Source organism: Ixodes scapularis, unplaced genomic scaffold (assembly GCF_016920785.2).
Source record: "Ixodes scapularis isolate PalLabHiFi unplaced genomic scaffold, ASM1692078v2 PGA_scaffold7__128_contigs__length_106722199, whole genome shotgun sequence".
NCBI lineage: Eukaryota > Metazoa > Arthropoda > Arachnida > Ixodida > Ixodidae > Ixodes > Ixodes scapularis.
The window spans coordinates 103,837,259-103,861,738 of NW_024609882.1; the positions used below are offsets into that span (position 1 = coordinate 103,837,259).

Consider the following 24,480-nt stretch of genomic DNA (forward strand, 5'->3'; position numbering starts at 1 on the left):
AAAAGAAGCGTGACACAAGCTGCTTGACAAAAAGGTGGGAAAGCCCCACGCCACCGTTACAAACTCGATGAAAAAGATGGTCTCGTCTCATCGGCTCATACTTCGAGTTCCAAATAAACGTGGCAAAAATTCGATGAAATTTTTGAACATTAGTTCGCGCACAATGGATGACCTGAAGAACATACCAGAGCTTCGCAATCAGAAAAACGTTACAAACAGTCGCTCGGGCAAAAATGGACAGCTCGCGTTGCTTCCAACGAGAAGCACGCCTGTCCAGGTCGATAGCGACACCCGACCAGTACGTTTGGCTATTCCGGAAACTTTGCAATGGCACCCCGAGGTACTTGCACGGCACTGTGTCCCAGCATACACCCTCAAATTCTGAGGGTGTAGTGGCCCAAGCACCATGCCAGAAACCACGGCACTTTTCCCAGTTTATAACAGCACCAGTAGCGTGGCAAAACCTTTTAGCCAAAGTTATGACTTCGGTAACGCTTTCTTTGTCCCTACAAAAAACAGCAATGTCATCGGCGTAACTCATTATTTTTACTTCTGCATTATAAAATTGGAAACCTCGGACACGTTGACTATTTTTTACGCTTAAACAGAAAAGCTCTAAATACAAATCAAACAAAAGGGGAGACATAGGGCAACCTTGTCGTACCGACTCTCGTACGTTAATAACAGAACTGAGCTCTTTGTTCACTATAAGCCTTGTTGTACAGTCCTTATAGGCCATCTTTACACCTTTTAGGATGGCGTCACCAACATTGACATGACTCAAAACATCAAAGAGTACATCATAGCTAACACGGTCGAATGCCTTATCTAGATCTATATGTAGCACTGCAACCTGCGTGGTGCTGTCACTGCAGGCCTCCAGGACGCTACGAGCCACATGCACATTTGTCAAGATAGTCCTCCCCTGTATCCCACACGTTTGATGCTCGCTTATTATCTCACATGCGACACCTTGAAGGCGACGCGCCAGAATTTTCGCGAAGATCTTGTAATCGGTATTGCATAGCGTTATTGGGCGATAACCGGTGACGCTGCGCAGTTTCACGGGGTCATCAGATTTCGGTATCAGGACAGTGTAGGCACGAGAAAACGAAAAGGGCAAACATTCTCTTTCATAGGCAGTATGAATGACGTTCAAAAAAACACTAGCTATTAGGCTCTTAAAGTTCTTGTAAAATTCTGCGCCCAATCCATCCGGTCCCGGCGTCTTAGAGTTCGGCAGATCGTCGATTGCGCGATCCACTTCTTGGATCGTAATTTCTTGCTCAAGCTCTTCGCGTTCATCATTCGATAGCCTTGGCAGTTTTTCTAAAAGCTGGGCATAAATGTCCGTATGACACCCTTGCGCTTTGTTAGCAAAAAGCTGTGCGTAATGCTCGAGGAAGGCCTGTGCTATTTTCTCGGGATCCGTAGTAATCATTTGCTTGAATTCAATTTCGGTTATTTCGTTCCGAAGTGCGTAACGCTTCTCGACTGCCAAGGCACGCTTAGTGGGCTGCTCGCCCATTGTGTATTTTTCTGCACGGGCGCGCACTACTGCACCACGATAGCGCTCGCGGTGGAGCTGATCTAATTTTTCTCTGACATACTCCACGTCTTTTACCCCATTACCGGGTCTTTCGCACTCTGCTTTACATAGCTCTATCAAGTCCTTATTTAAACTGCGTTCCTCACACCGGGCGTTGTACGAAAGAATTGACGACCTCTCAATGGCGATTGCTTTGATTTCTTGTTTTGCCAGTTCCCATTTCTCGAAAATGTCCCCTCCCGGCTCTTTAAAAGCATCTTTCAAAAACTGTTCTGCGTTTTTTAGAAAGACGTTGTCTTTCAGAAGCTTTATGTTTAGTTTCCATAGGTTCCAATTAAACTTTTTCTTTTCAGGTGCTCTGTCGCCTATCGTCGCGATAACGAGACTGTGGTCTGAGAAAAAGACTGGAGTGACACGGTACTTTCCTAAATGTTCTGCTAGAGGGGCAGAAACATACACCCTGTCCAAACGCGCACTGGACGACGCTTGAAAATGGGTAAAGCGCATTTCCTTCTTCGCGTTTTTTACAGTGCCCACATCAATCAGGTCATAATCCTCCAACATTTCGCCCAAAAGTAGTTCACTCTTATCAGCGTTCCGTCTTATTGGCGATCTATCCAACTGTCGTACAACACAATTAAAGTCACCCACAAGGACTAGAGTTCTATCTCAATCAAGATACCGACGTAAACCGCCAAAAAATAAAACGCGGTCAGTGGTCACATTTGGGGCATAAATGCAAATAAGCCTGAATTGATTTGACGTTAGCACAAAATCACACATAATGAAACGTCCTTCAGTGTCCGTAGTAACGCATAACTGCGACAACGGTACCGACTTCTTCAGAAGCAGGAAGCACCCTGCCGAATGACCAACTGCATGCGTCACACAGATTTCGTAGTTGGGCATGAAAGGTCTGACTGCTTCCTCTACCTGTTCCGCCTCAGCCAATTTAGTTTCTTGCAACGCCAAGAAATCGGGTTGCTCTTTCGACAATAATCGCTGTATTTGGTACTGCTTTTTCCTAGTGCATAAACCACGAACATTCAGCGTTGCAACTGTTATGGCTGATTGGGACTCACAAATCATGCGCTGTGCTTCGGTGCAGATACTAAAAACCTAAGCAGTCAGGGTCGAAGTTGTCTTGATGCAGCAATCTTAAACACCAGGGAACCAGGCAAAGAACGCCTTACTTGCTTTCCCTGCGCCGACGTTCCTCTTTAGGATCCTTGGGCGCGGGCTGGTAACGCCCCTTCTTCGTGCGTTCCATCCAGGGGTGTAGTTGGCGTGCTCCGTTTCCTGCTGCCGTATCGTCATCGAAGGCTCGCTTAGTTGACTCGCTGGTGTCGTCCATATCTGAAGGTCCGTTGGTGCTTGCGTCGTTCGATTCCTTGTCTGCTCCGGCATCAGAGGGTTTCACGTCGGCACCGCTGGGAGGTGCGCCTTCCGGTTGACCTCCGTTCTCTCTGGCTGCCTCCAAGGAGCTGTTTCCTTCACTCTTGCGTTCTTTGGCAGGGGTTGAAACTTCTGGCGCCAAGCCCTGGATAGTACGCTCCGCTTCCTCGGCATCCATGGCGTGGTCATTGGTCTCGGCCGTCCCGGCCCCGCTGGCCACCCTGGCGTACGACCTGACACACTCGGTGCCATAATGCCCGAAGCGAAAACACTCCGAGCACTTCGGCGCCCTGCATTCTCGTCGAATATGACCTGTGCGCTTACAGCGTAAGCACAAGGGCGCCCGTCCAGGGATCACAACAAGTACGTTACCACCTTGGATCCGAAGCTGGTGTGGCATGGTATCGGCCGTGCCGCCTTCGTTCAGTGTCATCCGCGCACACCTGGTCGTTGATTCGATCCCTTGGAAGCCTTCAACATTCCACTTCTCCCGGCTCACTTCCAGGACCTTGCCATACGGCTCCAATTCCTTACGCACAACGTCGTCCGGCACATCATACGGGATCCAGTGGAGACGAAGCCGTAACTCCGTGATGCTGGGATCCACGACGAGGCACCGAAGACCCTTCACCTGCAGTTCTTTGGCGTCCACGAGTCGTCTCTTTGCTTCTGCCGTTCGAAGGGTAGCCATCCAAACATGATTCATTTGGTACGCACCAAGTGCTGCGATGTCGCCGAGTACGCCGCACCTGGCCATCTCTTGTCGAAAATCCTGGATACGGTAGGGGCGCCCTTTCAAATCGCAATGCAGAAGCACCGATGTTTCACTCGTAATTCCTGTAGGCATCTGTGGTAAAACAATTTTATAGTCATCGTTCGTCGATTCACCGGAGTGATTAGAACCGCGGCCAGCAAGGGCCGTTGCAGACGCTTCCACGGAGCTCATGTTTCGAACGTCTTGCACGTTCGGCACGCGCGCTCGCACTCCCGAGCTACTGGGGCATCGCTTTTCTGGTGGATCTCTTTCCTTAGTAATAATTTAGCCGGTAAACTGTAAGTTGGAAAGTTTGCTGTCGAGTTTTCTCTAGCACAAGCGCTCCCGGGTCGAAGTCGTAAAGCACCACGCTTTGGGGACATTCGCACCTAGTAAAGAAATCGCACGCGTGCATATTGAACTCGAAGTAGACACGTCGTGCTTGACGTTTGCGGGAGCGATGTCTTCAGCCACGAGAAGGGAGCCACGGCTCGGCGACGTCTTCGTGCAAATCGGCTTGGTGGCCGGGCGTGTCGTACGGGATGAATACCAATTCTTTTGATCAGTCCCAAATTTCTCTTTTAACGGTAGACAGAATTCGCCGGTACCGCGAACGACAGTTCTGAAATAGAGGTCCCACGCCCGTCGTCCGCTGCCATCGCCGTCCCCGCGAGTCCCACGATACGCGAAACGACGAACGCACAGAATGCTTTCGGTTGTCTGTGGAACTTTTTTTTTTTCAATCAACGTATTTACAGCTTTTTAGAAGCCACAAAAAATGGGTTTCATATTTTTTTTCTATTTTTAATATTGAGTGTGTGCCTTAAGTGACCCACGACTTCGATTAAATTTGGTGGTCGCATCGATACGTTAGAAAACGGCCCGTGACCGCGAAAAAGAGAGTGAGCGAGACTCGAACCGGCCAGTTGTTGATCGGCGGTTTTCGGGCGGAAAGAAACCGAATTTCGAGCCGCAAATTCTGTTCTGGGTAGTTGAGCTCTCATATGTCACGTACAACTAAAAACCTCAGCGAGCATAAATACCCTGTCAGTGTCCCTTTAAAGACAGGGCATAACTTTTTTTTATTGAGATGTAAATTTGTGCAGATGCTTTTTATGTAGATGATAAATTTTCCGAATAAATATCTAAGGATGAATTTGCCTCAGTCAGAGCCCAAATATGAGAGAGAAAATGCTATGCACCAAGACCAACCTCTGAGGAATCATCAAAGGCAGTGATGGGCCACTCTGGTGTTTATTTTGACAAGTTGGACACCAAATGCAAGCAATGCAGGCCCCCCCCGTTTTCTTGTCGCAATAAATGCCAGGATGACCCACGGTGACATTTTTGAAATCATGAAATACTATTTAACGAAACTTCTTCTCCGAATATTATAAAAAAGCTATTGTCTGTTCTTTTTGTTCGTTCATGCATTTCAGGGTAAATCTCGCGAAAACATAACGTTGCGCGACATTATGTCACGTGACCTATATAGGAGTTTATAGTCTCCCCATTAAATGCATAGGTAAACCTCCTATCCCGTGACTTTTACACCACTTGAGTTTCCCCACTAAATATAGGAGAAAATCGATGTCATGTAACGTCGCCAGACCTTTATAGAAACACAGTTTCAACGCCAAATTTTTCGGGGAAACTGAATTTGTTTGTAGGTGGATTTTTCAAAGGGAGCTCCTTATTTCTTTAAGCCCGGCATTTCTTGTTTTTTTAGGTGCCCATGAGCAGTTTTTCGAACGAACAACATCAAACCGAATCAACAGTCCCGCAAGCACCATGCACCGAAACGGCGATGAGGACAGCCCTCTGTGGGTCTGCATCGTGGGAGGCGGAGCGAGCGGCATCCTTTCTGCCCGGCAGATGCTTGACGAGGGCTTCCAGCCGGTCGTCTACGAGATGTCTTCCAGCCTGGGCGGCCTCTGGGCCTACCGCGACCATAGTGAGGAGGGTGTGCCGTCCATCATGCGGTCTACAGTCTTCAATACCAGCAAGGAAATGAGCGCATTCAGGTATGCACTTTGAGAAGCAGTTGCGTGTTTGGCACGTTTCACTTCTTAGATAACCGAGAAATGTATATAAGTATTGAAAAATTACCCGAAACCACGAATACCTCAAATGTTTCATGATAGCACGTTAGTATACGCTGAACATCATATTTTAGGTCCTTGTTGGAAGTCCATGCTCAGAACTAGCTTCCACTGATTGTCTCTCAAGATAAATATTCTGATTTGGTGACGTGCGGGCTTGTACGATATTTATTACCTGTAGCATAGCCTCCCCCATACTCACAAAGCCTGACAGTTCGATGAGGGAGACATAAAGTGCCCAGTCGCAGATTTGGAGCGCGGGGATCTGGTAGCACAGAATATTTCTCGGGGAGTCCGGTATTCAGCGCACAGCTTTTGCAGCGGCGAGGAGCCGAAACATGGTTTTCGAACCCAACGAGAAAAGAAGCGGTAGCCCCAGGGACGTGAGAGGCACGACCGGACATTCTATCGCTCGGAAAGAGTGTGTTTCGGTTTCTCGCCGCAGCGGGGCGCCCGTTACATGACTCTTGTCTGCCGCTCTGCCTTTTCACTTTCGGCGGCCGCGTCACGTGACGATCTGGCAGGCTTTGTCAGTATTGGCGACGTGCGCGATCGAAAGCGTCGCTGTGGTCGGCCTTGCACGATTGGCCAAATGCTGACTATGACGTCAGCAAAGGATCTCTCATCGACGGAAATAAGAGGAATGTAAGAACTTTCAATTTGACGGTGTTGGTAGTGTTGCTTTAAGAGCGCAATGATTTCAAGCTTTCTCCATGCTTATTACAAACACCATCTAACTTGTTGCTCGCAAGGTAATGACGTCACGAAAGGTAACCGTAGGAGGGCGCCACTAAAACATCTCGCCGCTAATAGAGGAGGCTATGCCAGTAGTCAGATTGGCAGCATAACGCGAGAGCGCGCGACACTAGAACGCCGACGGGGAGAGCGCGCGACAGGAGAGAGTTGCGACATGAGGGCACGTGTCACTAGAGCGTGGGCCACGAGAGCGCATGGGTGCGCCTTGGGAACGATCCATATTGGAGTCTTCAAACACATGTTTCCACGGAACTGAAATTTTGACACTAAATATAGTCGCACTTCGAAGCCTCGATGTCATTTGATTGGCTGAGTATGCAGATGAAGCAGGGCGAAGTGACACAAGCCTGTGAAACGCAGTGGTCTGCAGTCACAACTTTTTAGATAATTTCTCTTGTTCAGGTTATCTATGCTAAAACTATACACTACCGCGCATTGGGGATCGCTGCAGTTTGTAGCGGTCTTTTTAAAAATTGCCCGTACTTTAGCACTCCAGACAATTCCGTTTACCCTTTACGTCCCCCCTGAATAAAACTTTGGTTCATATATTGACAGGGGTGGGAAAAAATGTTCTTACAATGAGCTTCCTTTTTTTTTTTTAAGGGGTTAGATTGAAAAGTTTACTTCTTCACCGAGATTAAAACTGCGGGAGCCTACCGTGCGAGCAGGTGTTACATCATTATCATGTTTCATTATGGAAAACGTTGAGCAAACGTTGAATTGGGAACGCGCTAGAAATCAATCTGTTCGTTTATATGATTAATGACCAATTATCAAACTGCAACCACATATTGTGCAGTGCAGGCCTGTCGCGTAACAGATAATTCAATTCTTCCACGGGGAGGGCACCTTAGAAACTGCAGCTGTTGTTCATCGTTCTCGTGACGCGCGTTCTAATGACCCGCGCTTTCGTGTTGCGGCGCTCTCGTGCCGTGCGCTCTCTTGGCGCCCTCCAGTCAAATGTCTTAAAATCGATATTACGTCGTGACGCAGTTTCGTAATGATTTGATTACTTCTAACACCTAGTAACCACAAGAGTAATTTGATTACATCTGGAAGCAAAATAATACTGGTAACCATTATTCTATTTCGTAAATCTCTCTCCCCCGCCGTTTCCTATTTTTGGTTTTAAGACAACTTAGTCACCAGATTTCGAGCAAACAATTCTGCGATAAGCCCACTTTACCTTTTCCTAAATCTTGGGGACGACCAAGAATAACTCGATTGTTAACCAGTTGTACAAACATTTAATGGACTTTATGTGGACAGATTACATAGACGTTTCTTCAGTTTGGAGCTGGGACTCTGAGGAACAAATTTTAACCTCAGTATGTCAGTGGAGACAGTCTTTCACTTTGATAACCCGCGCTGACTTTCAGCCTCAGCGTTCACACAAGGTAGAGAAGGTACAGCAATAGACTGTTGCGAGCTACAAAGTCAACACAGAACCTGAAATTCTCGCATGAATTAGTCTAAAAAAAATAATATTCCTCCTAGTTAGATTCGTCCTTATGCTAGTTCTATAGAAATGTGCGAAAAGTGAAAATTTAACTTAAACAATATTACAATCGAGCAGTGTTGAATAGTAGCCAAAAGTCAAATGTCGAATTGAATACGAACACTAAGATTGACTCGCAATGTTCATAATACTGAAAACGGGCCCGTTCAGCCGCCTTATCTCCAGTCCACTCCTTCCTCTTGCGAACATTCTGAAGACTGCAGCGTATGCAGTGAGCTCCTCGCCTTCTGACCTGCGCGTGCGGCCGGTAAGAAAAAAAGGATGCCACGGAATAACTGTGGCCTCACAAATTTCCTCCTCGGCACATTAGTTGAGTGTCGAACTTACAATCCTCGTGTCCTGGGTTCAATACTCCTTGAGGGGAAAACTAGTTTTTATTTACCTACTTATTGCTCTTCCGCGCATGCGCAATTGTTGCGTGTTATGATTCAGAATGTTTCGGAGGAGGCTGAAAAAACATGAACTCTATCACATAAAGAAGCCGTACAGAGCAGACTTGTACACGTTACTAAAACAATTAAGGCACTACATCTAAAATTACTCCAGAATAGACTGTAATTAATTTCAATTACGATTAACCTTCTATAAAAGTAAGTGACCGTTACCCCAAAAAGGAATCCGTTACTTTCGTGGCGTTCTTTCCAGCATTACTCACCGCAAGTAAAGAAGAGAGAGAAAAAAGTTTTATTTATTTATTTATATATTTTAATTTTTCGTGCCAAAAAACAACCATGCACGTCTTCTCTTTGGAGACCAAATATTTAAATACGAACAGAAAAGAAAGAAAAATACAATTGCAGGTTTCAAACACAAAGCAACATACACACAATATTTAAAGTTTGGCAACAAGCGCTTTCAGTTGGTTCCTGAACACCTTAATGCCACTATATATATCAAGTTCGGCATTTTTAATATTGATAAAGAGAAATAGTATCGTGACAGAGGAGATGGCTTACAGATGGTGTAAATGCTAAAAGTACTGCGGGTCACAGTGCACCGAGGAGGGACATGAATGTTTACATCACGTAAAAGCGAAGCACTGTCAAATACGCTATCTACAATTTTTCACAAAAAAATAAGTTGCGCTCTGCTCTTCTATTATTCAATGGTATCAAGGAAATGTTATTAAGTAAAAAAGTGTAGGCAAAATAGAAACGGCATTGGAAGTAGCAACCATAAACAATAGGTATTAGTTTGTGTTGCGCATTATCGATGGTCATTGCTTGTGTTCTTGATCACGAATTCAGGCCACATTACCGAACTCGAGCCTAGGCGTAACTAGGGCACACAATAAACGAATTATGGGGGCCGGGCTCTTGAATGGCTAAGTAATGTGGCACATAATACCCAACATTCGCGTCGCCCTACCAACAGAAAACGACACGTGAACAGGGAACTTGAATGCATAATTGAGATGCACTCCAATGTCTTTTACAAGAGATGCACGCTTGATTGTCACTTCGTCTAATGTAATCATAGTGTACTAGACTGCGACGCCTGCAGAAAGTCAATACATTTGTTTTTGGAAGATTTAGTGATAAGATATTTTCTGAACACCAGTGGACAACACGTAAGACATCATGGTGCAGAACATGACAGTCAACATCAGAATTTACACTCATAAAAATCCTTATGTCTTCGGCAAACTTCAGTAACTCAGCACTATCTACGGAGGCCGCTAGATCATTAATGAAGATTAAGAACAAAGGGGGGCGAAGAATACGTCTTTGAGGGACACCAGATGTTGAGAAGAAAAGGTTGGTATAACTGTTATGAATACGAACACTGTTTGTACGAGATGATAAGTAAGTTTCGAACCAGTTACAGAGCTCTGAACAGCAACCATATAACAATAATTTGTGCAACAACAACTCATAATTCACTTTATTGAAAGCTCTCGACATGTCAAAATATATACAATCAACTTGGCCTCGGTTTAAAACAATGGGGTAGAGTAGTTTAAAAAAGAGCAAACATTGATTTCAACCGACCGTCCTTTCAGAAAACCAACCTGTCAAGATACAAAGTTTTGACGGAAATAAAAACAAATTCGGGAATGCACTACCCGTTCAAAGACTTTAGAAAATTGCAACAATAAAGATATGGGGCGATAATTATTTGTGACGGAGTCATCGCCTCCCTTAACCGCTTTCTTTCATAGTGATGGAAGACACTGGAATTCAAAGAGAGGCGTTTATTTTGTCCACCAGTCTTAATGATTGAACTTGTGTATATTTAGAGAGAGCAGCTCTCGAAAGTCTCGTTAGGCATCTTGCCTCATTCCTTTGTGAAGATGTTGACTGCAACGCTGAACACCATTTCAACTGAGGCACTAGATGGGGGTACTACCATATTGTTGCTCTCAAACGGGGTCCTCCATCATCTCCGCCGATGCACCAGGGGTCAGTGAAACATCAATGGTTGAGAACCGCTGATCTAAGAGAGGTTGAGAAGCGTTTGTGCAGCAACCAACGAGGATGCTTGTTGCTATAACACCTTCCCTTATTGTCACATCGCTTCAGTGGATTTTAGGCTAGACAAAGCGTCCTCTCCTGTTGTGACCATATGAAAATGGGCGTATCCGCTGTAACCGAGAGGGACATTGTTAATTCTTGAATGTGCACTTATGCCTTGAGCTTCTTGAACAGGCACAGAATCACTTGGTGTTCTCCTCTCCCCGTTTTCGATTGCAAAACAGACAATAGAAAATACCCCTTAGATGAGAGAGGCGAACCTGGGTCCCGCCAGTAATGAGGGCGAAGCGGCCTTTTGCGTAGTCGGCAGAGGCGAGAAAATCCGTATAGCTTGGATGGCATTGGCGATACTCAGCGGCACCATGTACCCTACTCCACGAGCACACACACGTTCGAAGACACGAAGCGACGCCTCAGTCGGGACGTCCGACTTCTTCCCGCGCTCAACGGACCGCCGCTCGTTGTCGCCTCAAAACCCGCCTTGCTCGCTCCGCCGTCCAAGTGGTCTCCCTACAGCGCACACACTGCCGTCCTTTGGAAAATCTGCCTAAGCTAGCCACGCGTGTCTCAAATTGATCGTTCCCACCACTCTTTCTCTCTCCTTTCTCGCACACAAAGGCAGCTCGCAGCGCACCTGAAGCGCCTGGTCGCTTTCCAAAAACGAGAGGACGAAGCACAGAAAGTGGCGTCGTCCCAGCGCATGCCGACCTTGGCGGACGCGCTCTTAGCGAGACCAGCTTGATCAGCACGATTAGAAGTTTGACCAGCTCGACTCCAGTTTCGCCAGCTTGTCTCCCAGCTTCGCCAAATTGACTTACAGCTTCGCCAGTTTTACTCCCAGCTTCACAACCAGCTGGACCGGCATGTCCAGTTAAATTACCAGCTTGAGCAGTGTAAATACCAGCAAGACCAGCACGATTTCGTTGCCGGTTTTATCAATAAGGCTTATTGGTCAATGTTCTGCTAAATTTAGCGGGGAACCTGAATTGGTGCATAGTCCACGGGAAGTCAAGTTTCAGCTGAATATAGCGGGGAACTTACTCCGCTAAATTTAGTGAGGATCCTGAATTGGTGCATAGGTCACGTGAAGTAAATTTTCCGCTGAATTTAGAGGAGAACCTGACTCGGATAAATTTAGCGGGGAACCGGAAGTGGTGCGTGAGTCACGTGAAGTAAATGTTCCGCTAAATTTAGCGAATAACTTGATTTCCCTAATTTTGGCTGGGAGCATGATTTGGTGCATAGGTAACGTGAAGTCCATATTTCGCTAAATTTTGCGAGGAACCTGATTCCGCTTAATTTATCGGGGAACCCAAATTGGTGCATAGGTCACCCCTACTTAAAGGGGCACTGACACATCAAAATCATATTTTTTTTTATTATCCGAAACGATTGAAAACGATGCCGGGACATTACCCTCAAAATTTGAAATTTGGGAGTTCAGTATTTGTGAAGTAAAAAAACAATTTCCAAATGCCGAATTCGAAGTTCCCGCGCGATCGGCGCCGGTGCCTTGACGTCAAAAATCGCGGAGACCTGAGAGTCGACTTTCTTTCACCACTCCCAGCTGTTGCCATGGCGACCCAAAGCGAGGAGGAAAGGAGTGAGCGGCGGCGTTACGGCGGACCGGTTTTGAGCGGTGTCGCCTGTTTTCCGTTGGAGGATACAAATCCAGGAGACGGCACCACAACGAACTCCCGATTTTTGGTATTTCAAAAAGAAGGGCCGTAGTGCGTTCGCAATTGCGTTAAAAAACATGTTTTACGATTGCCGTAATTAAATGTTATAGAGACGTCGCCTACAAAGCTTCTAAATTTCCTGATTTTTGACGTCACCGATCAAAAGAAGCGAGGAGGCGAGAGGCGGGAAAATCAAACGCCAAAAATGAAAAGGCGCGCGCGCGCGCGGGAAAATTTTTTTTCGCGATGCGGTTTTTTTTCCGTGTCTATGACTGCAACTTGCATCGTTTTAGACAATAAAAATAAATACGACCTTTGGGGTGTCAGTGCCCCTTTAAGTACCCAGTATGACTTTTCACTATCTGGATTATGTCTAAAACTCTAAGTGGAAGTGTTTCTGGAAACCTGAAATCCAGGTTGGAAATGGAGGAATAATTTCTGAAAGAAAGGAAATCCAGATAACAACAAGATAGATTTCAAGTTTGATAATTCAAATATTGAAAATTATACTGGGTTTTACGGTAGAGGTGTAAAGTCTATTTTCCGATAAAATCAGCGGGAAATTTACTACATTAGAAGCGACACACATAAGCAAAAACCTGTGATGAGTAGCTTAATAATGATATTGGGTTAAAAGCCCCACGTGTTTACTCTTTTACAGTGCAAACAGACCGTTTGAGAGGCTAGCAAAAATAAAAACGCTTCAAATTACCATATGTACAAGACGAAGTTAAAACACAGCTCAAAGATGTGGCCACCCATCAACGTTACTAGAACCCTCAGTCGGGAAACTCACCGTTAAAACCTTGGCCTCTAGCGTCCACCGAGACCGAGCTGAATACGACAACAGCGCCACTCTTTATCATTTGTGTGTACTGTGGTCACCTTGAGCTTTTAGAAAGCATGTTTTTCCATAAAAACAACGGGAAAACACTATTTTTGTAGTAACTTTTATCGGACTTTAGTAGAAATCGAAGGACGCGTAATGTTTTCAGAAATCTTTAGTTTGCAAGGTTTTGCGGCACAATCAATATTGTTTTTATAAAAACCATGCTTCAGGGGTGATTTCAGGTTGCGCGTCCCGACCTAGGGGCATCCTAACTTTTCGGTAGTAAATCGTGGCGCGTCTGCTTGGGAGACTCTACCTCCGCCCCGGGATCGTTGTAGCCTATAGGTTCCTACTGTATACCTGTTTGCCGGTGTGATTTACGTCTTACAGTTTACAGTGTCAATACATTTTATTCAACCCTGAAACTCCTTGCCCCGTATATGTTTCGGCGCCAAAATGGCCAATTATAGCCGAAATAGAAGTCATATGCAGTTCCTCGAGTGGCCGCTGCGGGAGAAATGGCGGCGTTGCGATCGCCATTAGCTCTGCTTTCGAGTACGGGTCGGTGCCACTTTTTTAGAGCAGTTTCGGTGGCAGTTTCCCAAGTGAGTGGTTCTAATAACGTTGCCACTAGTGATAAGACGAATCACGGAGATTCGGATTCGGACAGATTCGGAAATTTCCGAACTTCCCGTGACGAATATTCGGCAGATTCGAAGATTCGTCCGATTCATCACTGGTTGCAGACGGCGGCGTGAACGTTGTCGTAAACCTCGCGAATGGCGGTCAGTTGAGTTTTTTTTTTTTTTTTTTAGGTACTGTTACTGCATATAACCCGACTACGTCTTGTTTACTTCAACCCATAATATGTACTGTACTGTCATTCTAAAACCTTGCACGCGCTTAGGTCCAGCTGAGCTGATCAGTGTGGTTGACGTCTCGGTTTCTGCGCGGTTTCGCGGTGATCGGTAAAATAAAATGTAGCGAAATGCTGAGTATTATACATAATGTGGCGCAACGCGCAATAAATATATTCAGGCAAGGAAATGTCTCATCTTCTTCTCTAGAGCTGCGTGAGACGCGAGAGCGATGAAAAGTGTTGCTCGTCCCAACTTCGACCGCGTACCGGCACCGGTGAAGAAAAGCGTCGCACTGCCTTTTCTCCGCTCTCGGCAGCAAGTTTTGTATACGTGAACTTTATTTGATGAAAAAGAAACAATACAGGAGTGTCCAATGCAAATTTATTGTTCAAAAACAAACACTAACTAATTCAGATATCATTAACCAGAAAGGTACGAATCGAGTACAGGAGACCGTAATAGTATGACTCAAGGAGTTTTATATTGTTTGCCGTTTTCCGATAACAATACTGCAGTGGACACACGTTGAAGATAATCGAAGGGAGCATACTCACTTGTGTGGGGTGTGGTACTATGACTGTAATTATGGGCACGAAATGTGTTTCTGCCGAACAGCACGTACCGCATCGATCTCTTGCCGGGGGGGGGGGGGGGGGGGGGGGGGGTACTGCTGCGAACCTTAGCCGGGCACGGTCGACGTCTGCGGTCTCCGGGAACCCCGGGGTACGAGAACGTGACCTACGCGTAAACATCACCTCGCTCCGTCGACCCGCCGCTGCACCGGCTGCACGCCAAGCCTGACGAAATCTACGAGGAACTTATCGCGCTTGCGTTTCGCCGCAAGGGCAGCGGCGGTGGTGACTGCCATGGCCCCCCCCCCCCCCCCCCCCCCGACAACGCCGGAGGTCTCTGGTGCCCAAGAAACTCTCGTCAAACCACTCTGCTGCACAACCGACTGTCGCCGAACTGCCCGGGCGATGAAAGCATGGGCTTGCATTGCCACGTGCACAAGGCATGCCTATTTTGGTCGTAATCGTCGGGAACCGAAACCAATTTGACCGCAATGTCTGGTTACCGTTCTCGACAAACGTCCGAAATATTATAAACACAGCGGAACGTTTTATTTATTGCTATGATATTACATTACAACAATATTTTGTGCGCTTTGTAGAATTTAGTAAATTTAATATCCCGAAAAGTTGAAACACTCATCAATGTGATCTGGCAACCATGGCAACGCTCCGAATTTTCCCGAGCTTTTCCGAATCTCTTGAGATTCGACTACTCTTTCGATCTTTCCGGATCTTCAGATTCGGTTCCGAATCCCGATTCGGGTAAAAATTCGTCCCATCACTAGTTGCCACCCATCCCCATGAGGATACAAAACGTGCAGCATAAATGGACGGATATGACCCGTTTAAATCGGGCAACGCCTTGCGCCAGCTAGCAGTGTTGGGCAATGTCTAGGCAGAAACATATCGCCATAGTTGTACTGAAGTATAAATTTGTATTAATATTTCAGTAACGCGTTAAAATTTTTTGTCTGTATTTGGCATTCTTGTACATAATTTAATTTTCAGTTGTATAACTGGTACCTGCGATACTATCGAGGTCAGATGTATCTTGTGACAATTTTGGAGGAGTCGCTTTCTCATTTCGGGTTCAAGAACGTCGACGTTAAAATCCTGCAGCGAGCACTCGCTTATTGTTGAACAAATAGAGCACAAAGATTATAAATCATGTCTATTTTTTGTACCACGTATACACTAGCAGGTGGATCCACCAAATTCCAGCGAGTATGAGGACATCTCAAAAAGCTTTTTGTCGAAAATATTTCACTATCTGTGTATCTGCAAAATGTATTCTAGTATTTGTATCTTATAATACTTTTATAAGTCACAAATGTATTTGATACGTATCGAGATACTCCTTTCTAAAAAATATATGTCAGCATTTCCATTTTGCCTTCTTTGCCTTGTCTTCGAGTATGTTTATTTCCAAATAATTTTTAGCGTATTTCTGCCCGACCCTGCCGCCTAGTCCTACACTCCGTTGCACCTGACACCAGGCCGCAGCGGACGTTACAAGCGATCCCAGGCAACCCAGCGGTGTAAATGTAGCAGGTGATTACGGCTTTCGCGCGCCACGGCCAACGAGGTAGAGGCAGTGTTGTACACGTTCCTCAAAAGGAGGAACGGAAGCACATCCCTCGTTGCTTTTGACTTTTTGGAATTCCCGTTACAAGTTCCATCTGTGAGAAAGGAACTCGTTCCCGCCACAGTTCAAAAGATGGAACGGTTCGTTACATATATGTTACATTTGTATTTTGCTGATTACTAGTTAGATTAAGCAAAGCTTTCTTTATATTTCTTATCTATCCCATAAAATGGGAACATACGAGTTTGAATGCCGTGATGGAAAGGCACCAGGACAGGAAAACAAGCGGAAGCAAGGTTTCATTTCTTGAAATACTCATTCCTAAAAGTATCAGAGTTTTGCCATATTTATGTTTGTGGTGGGCGATCCAAACGAGCCAAATATACTGTAACCCCACATTGCACGAGTGTTTTACAACACACTCACACGTTTCAATCTAACAAAGCTCCTTGTTAGATTGAGACTAAACAACAGTTGCTTCTCGATGTTGCTCTACGCAAGACGAGCAAGTCAAAAATGACGGGCTTTTGGAAGGTCAGTCTTGACAACTTCAGGTCTTTCTTCGTGAAGGTTGGATTCGTTGCTCAGTTTGAAGGCGGGGGACAAGAGGAGAAGATATCTAGTTTAGTGTTTGTGTTTATTTTGAGTGACCAATGTTTGAGATACAAGTGTGTATTCGATGACTTATAACCTGTCCTTTTGTTGTAACTGGAGGTCTCTTTATGTAAGTTCAGTGTTGGCTGTAGTCGGCCTTAGATTTCTGGGTGTCTGAGAATCTGTGTATGCAAAGAGAGTAGCTGACTTTAAGACGTGTCTTTTTCTGCTTTTCCGTCAACTAAATGTTTTGATTCCTGTGGTGCATTCTCGGACACTGAGAATCAATGCCCGAGACTGCAGGCATAGAGAATCAATTCCCACTAGCACTCCTGTAGCCGAATGTTACCACGCGAGGACCTCACAAAATAAAACGTAAATAGCAAAAAGTTCAGGAGATCACGCTCTTCGTAAATATATTGTTCTTATACTTTTTTTGAGAATTCTCTTGGAAATAAAAATATTCATTACTCCACTGGACGAAGAAAACGGAATGCCGTTCCTTTTCCCGTCGCCGTAAAAATGTAACGAGTTCGCGTTCCAGTTCAATCGCTGCAAAATGGAACGGCGGTGTTTCTTCGTTCCTCCTAAAAAAACGCGTTCCAGGGACTCCGTTCCGTACAACACTGGGAAGAGGGCTTAGAGCGATAATCTGGCAGCTGAATTTTACCCCTGATTGGCGGCCTCCATGCTGCACATTTTTGACCACTAGACACGTGCCCTTATAGTTTTACTTGTAGAGTTTACCGAAGTACCGCGCAAAAATAATTGCTTATTGATCGTTAATAACAGTACCGCCGAGATAAGTTATATTTCGTTCGCTTGTTTTAAGTTCAAAACGTGCTTTTACGACAAAAACGTTGGCAGCTTCGCAATGTTTCCGCAAGATGCCGTCAGCAGCGGTGCTGAATTTCGGGTTTTTATCGGAGCTAGACACTCATTTCAGGGGCTAGCACTATTTAAAAAATATAGTTTAGTATGTTTCTTACAGCGATCGCAATAAAACTCCCGGCTCAGTTTTGCGTGAAAACCACGTGTCTTGACCACGCGTCTCGTGGTCAAAATTGTAAAACATGGCGGCAGTCAAGTGGTGGTCCCTTTTGCCTGGTGAAGGGGATGTCGCTCTAATCCCCTCCATCTCGTTAGTCACGGCGCTTCCTCTCGAAGGTCACGGGAACCTCACACGGCCTTCGATTGGCTCTAATGGCTCGTAGCATCCGCTGCAGCCAGACGTTAGTTGAAACGAAGTATAGCTCTTCGACGCTTCGGGGAGCGACGGATTACTCCAATATGCCGGTTCACTTATCGCCGCTATTTGTACATTGACAATAATTTTTCATATTATGAACCTGAGAAGAAAGAGTAGGGTTTAGGCAGATCCATATATGTAGAGAGTTCGGCCATTTGTTGGGAAGTAAAGGAGACAAATAAGGAGGCGCCATTGGCCAAAAGCGGGCTGGGCATGTTGCAGCGCGTCTTCAGAAATTTGAATGTGGCCAACCAGAAGCCGAAAATAATACCCTGGCGGTGGTCGCGAGAAGCAAACCTGATAAGTGCATCGGCGTAACTCTCGGTGACTGAAAATATGGTACACGTGATGTTTCAATCACGCTCATCCAAAATGATGGTGGAAGAGTGCGACTAGCGGAACGATCGACATAATCCTTACGCCAAACGCCGAGGGGGGGAATATGCCGTCCGAGCGGTCACAGTCGATCGGAGCAATACAGAGTTGAGCGGCACATTCGTTTCTTATATCTTTCTGCATGATCATGATAGAAACATCACGTGCACCCTATTTTCAACCACATAGAGTTACTACACTTCACTCTTACGCGCTTGTTAAAACCATATACGAACATATACCTTTGATCAGAACTGTTTTTCGCTACCTCCGCTAGGGGATTCTTTTCGGCTTCTGGTTGTTCAAGAGGGCATGGCTCTGCCCGCGCCTCCCATTGACCAAACTCACTCTACACACGGCTCTGGGGTTAGGTGCACAGAGATGAGCGCCGGCGACGCAAGCTTTTTTAATTCAAAATGGCGATGTATGTGGTTACGCGTTTTTGTTGAGTGCATCCAGGAAGGTGGACCCATGAGTAGCTCCTTCTTTCAAGGGACACATGTTCCTTGAACACGCATGTTTCATGAGCAAAACATACCAGAAATATTATTCCACATAAGCCCAAAGTGAGAATGTTCTCTTGCTCATTCGGCATATTCTGAAATTCCTATCTGTATTACAGGTTCCTATATTTTCGTCATAACACCCCCTATGATAAATTTTATTTCTAACATGTTTCCCTAATCCTTTTCTTAGGGAATGATCGAGCATCCTTTAAGACATGTCTCTCATTCAAATCATACAAGTAGGATACAATGCGTTTTAGCACAGTTGTCCAGGCTTTTGAAAGCAGGCTTGACTTAGATCCCACACTGGCTTCTGAGGATGATTTCACCACATGAAAAGCGTGTATGAACGAATCATTTTCGATCCAGCAATACAGATATTTATGATTTGAATTATTCGCAGTCTCGTATAAGAGAGAATTACAAAATCGAAACGATTATTCGGTTAATCATGTTTTGATTTGAACAAAAACTCAAATATTTGCACACCCCCCTAGCTTATTTTGATATCAATTTTCTAAAAGCACCTGCACATGTTGTGCCCCAAGGTAACCAAATCCAGACAATGTGAAAGGTAAGGTCTGACAAGAGACGCCACCTTTTTTGTTACATTAAAGGCAAGCGATTGTCAAACCAGAAAATTTAGCCATTTACTGAACTCAAGGTTTGATAGCTTTTTCGCTATGGAGTTGAGTGGGCGTAATAATAGCAAGTGCGAATGTACGTTCTAGCAACGAAGTTAGGTTCTGACTGATCTAAACAAGGGGACGACAACCTATTTGCTGCAGCTGGCCCAATTGACGCAAAACGGCGGTGGAGATGGCCGGATGTAGAAACGGAGATTGGCGTGGGGGCGGGGAATCAGCGTGGAGAAAAAAAACTATCATACACTAAAAGGCACACGCAGAGATATTCTCTTTGTTCATGCACATGTAACGTAAAATCATTGCTCGAGCTCCGTCACAGTATCATTTTGGGTGTTCAATGTTGTCACGAATGACATATGATGAAACGGATAATAACTGGGGAAACTGAACGTTTAAGGGGCGAACTCGTGCCCAAAACAATATGAAAGAAGGTTAGCGTCCCACGCGTCAATGACGGCGAAAAAGCACTCGACTTCGGCTCGCCACGCAGAGCCCCTTATGCACACGCGTGGGCTTCTGGAACAATGGGCGTAGCAGGTTCGGCGCAGAACATTCGAACCTCCAATAAGCAAAAGGGTTCTCGAATTTTCCGGAACCCGACATTTACAGAAACAACAAAATGGTTCATCCGCAGCTAGGCATCGAACCTTACCTCTTAGCGTTGAAACCACACATTCACCGCTGCTCTTTTTTTTTAGATAATCGGTATTGAGGTTATGGTTGCAATCTTAATAGCTGCAGAATTCGTAGAGCAGTGGGGCCGATTTCATTGAAATCAACATCACTTTTCATTCTGAACACGCGAAAATGAACAAATCAAGGTAGATGGAGCAACCTAGGGCGAGTCAAAGGGATCAATGGCTGGTCGAACGGTCTGTACAATCGGTTTCTAAGCGTATCACGATAAATTTGTGTACAGATATGGCTGGCAAACGTGCGTTAAAAGTATAAAAATTCCACTCAGCAGACGGACCTGAGTGAAAGGTTAAAACTTAAAAACTTGAAATTCCCACCTACAGCGGCCATCTGGAAACCAAAGGTGTCTGATTGGAACAACAGTCGCCTGGCGTCAGTAGTGATCTCCGGGTCAACAGGAGGCACCGAGTACCGCATTTTTTCGTGTACATTTCGGGGATGACTCCCGTTTTGTAGGTGGCTTGTTTCCGGCCTCCTCGTTTGGGTGCCCAACCCAGCGCAGAATTGCAGAGTAACCGGGATGCTTCCGCCGAAACGCCGCCCGCAATCCTCGGCGGACCTCTTGCGTCGTCTCGCATTCTCTTTACCGGAGAAGCCACCTATAATCGTTTTTGGGAGCTGAGCGCACCTTTAATAGGACTAATACCCCAAAAACAGAACGGGCGACAGTTACAAAGAAGATAAGAGACGCGGCAACAACCAGCGAGTGCAAAAGAGACGACAATAACCAGGCTAAAATAATTATCGAAAAATAAATTGAACAGATTTATTCTCACGTTTTATCTCCATTTTCGTGTTTTATTGGCAGAATAAAGTAATTATACGCCTACAATTTGTGCAGGAAAAGAGCACATCGCTTCTGGCTCAGAAACGTTGCCTGCCATTGACGAGGTTGCCGGAAGTAGAGTTCCTGCTGTAACAGCTCCAAGGTCGTCCTTGTTGTCGGGCTCCGCTGGAGCCAGGCGCCGACCAGGACATCAGGCAGAAGGAGCACAGAAGCAGGGCCGCTTTTGACAACGGGTTTACTTTACATTTGTACCCGAAGGAAAAATCCACCAATGTAACACTGTTTGGCAGTCAATGTTTTCTAGTGGACCGCTAACTGTGCCTGACTGTAGGTCAAGCATGTCTGATTGGCCAACAAGTTACTCTGACCGACAGTCAAACTCCAGTCAGACTGCACTTGTCGGCTTTCTGATGGTTTCCTGTTGGCAGTCGGCCGCCGCGAAATGCCATCAGGATGTCTTGGTGGCGATTCTGATTGTACATCGATTGTCTCTGACTGTAGGTCAAAAAGCTTTGACGTGCAGACAGACGTACGGTCAAAGGACGTAAAGTTCGTTCGGATACCACTATTTCGTCAAATCTATGAATACGAAAAATAATCTATGCACAAGAAAACGATTTCGGGACGTGAGCCCATAAAACCGCTGATGTTAGAGATATGACACGCAGCCGACCGTCAATCTTGATTAGAAGCCCGCCGAAACGCCGCCGAACACGCCACTTCGCTTCGCCCATAGAGGCTTCGCCGCTTCGCCGAGCTTTCATGAACGATCGCTCTCGACTCGTTTTGTTTGCCCGCTTGCTCCAACCTGTCGATCCTGCCCGGGCTCTACAATGTCTTATGTTTTAGTAGAATTTCTACTCGACAAGACCCAGCCTGATGTGAGTTCCGACGATGTAAGGGACTTTAGCGGTGTAGTTGAAGACGACAAGGTGTACCAGGTCTGCAGGGCCGGAGACGCGCGAACAAAAGGATCGTTCTACGACGCGAAAGTACTCATGGCAGGTGAGTAGAACTGAAGTACGGCGAGTGATGTACGAGTGCTTTGCATAGCATGCTGAAGACTTTTGCAGCTGAAGCATCTCGTATAAAACGAATGGTCGCGATTTAGTATCTGACGCTTAGGAAGTACGGTCTATTTTGTGCACATACGGGCTCTTTCGTAAAATAACGAGCATTTCGTGGCGTGTAAGGCTTCAAATGCGTTAGTCATGTGTTTAGGTTTATAGGGATTAAGGTGTCCGATTCGTACGCAAGTGGTCGCGGGTTCGATCTGCGGTAGTCCTGCTTTTTTTTATTTTTTTTTTCTCGAACATTTTGTTTTATCGAGGCATTTGGCGATATTTATGAGTGCGTATAGCTTTACTCTTATATAAATGCTGCCCTTGTTGATGAAATTCCCTTGGCAGTGGCAGTCAGACGTCATCTGGTGGACCATCAGATGACGTCTGATGGTCCATCACGTTCCACCAAGGCTGGTGAATGGCAGTCAGTGTCCCAAATTACGTAGCTTGATGGAATTTTCAATAGGGTACAGGGTCGAAAAACAGCATCAGAGGACAGGAGTCCCGGAGAAGTCCGCTTCTTTTAACCGGACGCTCTTCCCTACATTCACCACGTAGGGATTTCGGCTAGCTATGTCAGCCCCTCTCCCAGACACTAGACACATCCCCGTCTCCGCCCACACACACCACCAACACCATGCAGATTAGCTGTCCCAAAGATGTGTCCGCTTGTCCCCCGAGGGGTCGGTAGGGTCGGCGCGGCGCGCATCCATGATTGCAGCGGCTTCCTCTTCCGAAGGGAAGGTAATTGGGTGCGGGGCGCCCGACTGGAGGGGTCCACCTGGGAAGTGCGGGAAAGGATGCATTGACCTCGTGGGCCACTGTGGGATTCGTGGAAGGTCGAGTGGCTTTCAAGAGGTGGGCCTCTTGAAAGGTCGCTGGCCAGCACCTTCTTCTCGCCGCGGACGCATGTCCTTGGGCTTCTTGGAGCCCAATGGGTCCCTGGAACGTAGAAATGCCTGGGCGTTTTCCCACGTCTGCTGGCTTCTTGGAAGGTCGCTTGGACGCCTGTGGGCCTCCAGGACGGCGTTCATTACACTGCATAGGCTCCCCACGGGAGCCAGAGTTGCGCGTCTGTTTTCCAAGTTCGGCTGCGCTGGTATTCGCCGAATTCAATCACGTGAGGAGCACACACCAAACTCCTTACAGTGAAGCCCACGCGACGGGGATAAACGCGCAACTCTGGCTTCCGCAGTCAGCCTATGCAGGAACTCTAGTCTCGTCGTGGCCACCGGCGATGTTATGTGCCGTCATCTGTCGGCTGTTGAACCAATAAGGCGCCTTTATTTAGCAGTCGGTTGCTGCGCGCGTAGGTAGAGGTTTCAAGTTTTTCATTTCTAACCTTTTACTAAGGTAAGCTCGTTCAATGAAATTTGTATTCCCTTAATGCACGTTCTTCCGCCACCTCCGTGTAAAATATTACCACGATACGTTCAGAAGCCGAATTATGCTGTCCCTTGAAACAGCTATCAGTCCCTTTGATTCGTCCTAGTTGACTTGGGAAGCTAGGCCAGTCCTGCTGCCTAAAAGAAGCGCCAGCACAGCGGTTCCGAAGGCGTATACTTGCGATAGTTTTCTGTTGCAAGCTACGTCGGTTGAGGAAATCTTCATTGAACCCTTGGTAAACAAAAATCAACTCGCTCTCGAAAAAAAAAAACAAAAAAAAAAAAGAACGAGCTTGACAAGCTGCGCTCGTTGACTGCTTTGCAGACGCTGGCAGCCACGTTTGTGATCGTTTCACAACAATGCGGTACAAGCAACATTGGGATACTTTTGAAAGCAACAATAACTATATTTACGCTATATATTAGCACCTGTTAATACTGCAGATTGGGCGAGTTGGTAAGGCATAATTTCGAGCCTGCGCACAGCTAGACAGCTACTCAATATCCAAACACACAGAAAAATACACTCAAACAGCGCTGAACTATCAGCTGATTTGCATTTCAAACTTCCTCTTTGACCCCAAGGAATAGGTTGCTAAGGAAGAAAAGGGGAAAGACAAGGCAAAGGGAGGAAGGCGAAAGAAAAGGAAAAACAAAGGTGATAGAAAAAGGAAAGAAGAAGACAAAGAAAAAGGAAAATAGAGAAAAATAATGCTAAAACAGCCGAGTACAAGAGTTACAAACATTACAAAAATAATTACAAAATTAATCACGAACATATATAAACCAGATGATATGCTGGTCTACTTACTGTCGACTACAGTCTTGGCGTAAATAGTTCGTGTGATGCAGAAAGTCCAAGAGTAAAGAAAGCAAGTGTTATAAAATATCAGAAGTAAACAAAAAGAAAGAGACCAGTGGTTATACTAGCTTACTGTCGAAAACATATTCTGTCTAAATAATGCAGTTCTTTCTCCGATAAAGCTAAGGACGAAGTCTTGCAATGTTCTCCGCTTCTATAATTTCTCGGGTGAGGTGGTTTTTACTCTTGCCTAACACAGCTCAGTTGTCCTGTCGCGCAAAACAGCCACAATCCCTACGGC

At 45.9% G+C, this 24,480-nt stretch overlaps 2 protein-coding genes across 2 annotated transcripts in view; one reads left to right on the forward strand and one right to left on the reverse strand.

Annotated features, from left to right (window-relative positions):
* Positions 1–2,738: 2,738 nt before the first annotated feature.
* LOC120849429 lies at positions 2,739–5,043 on the reverse strand. Its single transcript, XM_040221641.3, has 2 exons — positions 5,036–5,043; positions 2,739–3,525 (listed from the first exon to the last, which is right to left on the reverse strand). The coding sequence occupies exons 1-2, from the start codon at positions 5,041–5,043 to the stop codon at positions 2,739–2,741; spliced, it is 795 nt and encodes a 264-aa protein (XP_040077575.2).
* Positions 5,044–5,489: 446 nt separating this feature from the next.
* LOC8035025 (flavin-containing monooxygenase 5) overlaps positions 5,490–24,480 on the forward strand; it is a 64,825-nt gene continuing 45,834 nt past the window's right edge. Inside the window, exon 1 of the mRNA XM_040221637.3 lies at positions 5,490–5,722. Within this exon, the coding sequence (XP_040077571.3) occupies positions 5,490–5,722 (233 nt within the window). The remainder of the gene's footprint in view (positions 5,723–24,480) is intronic.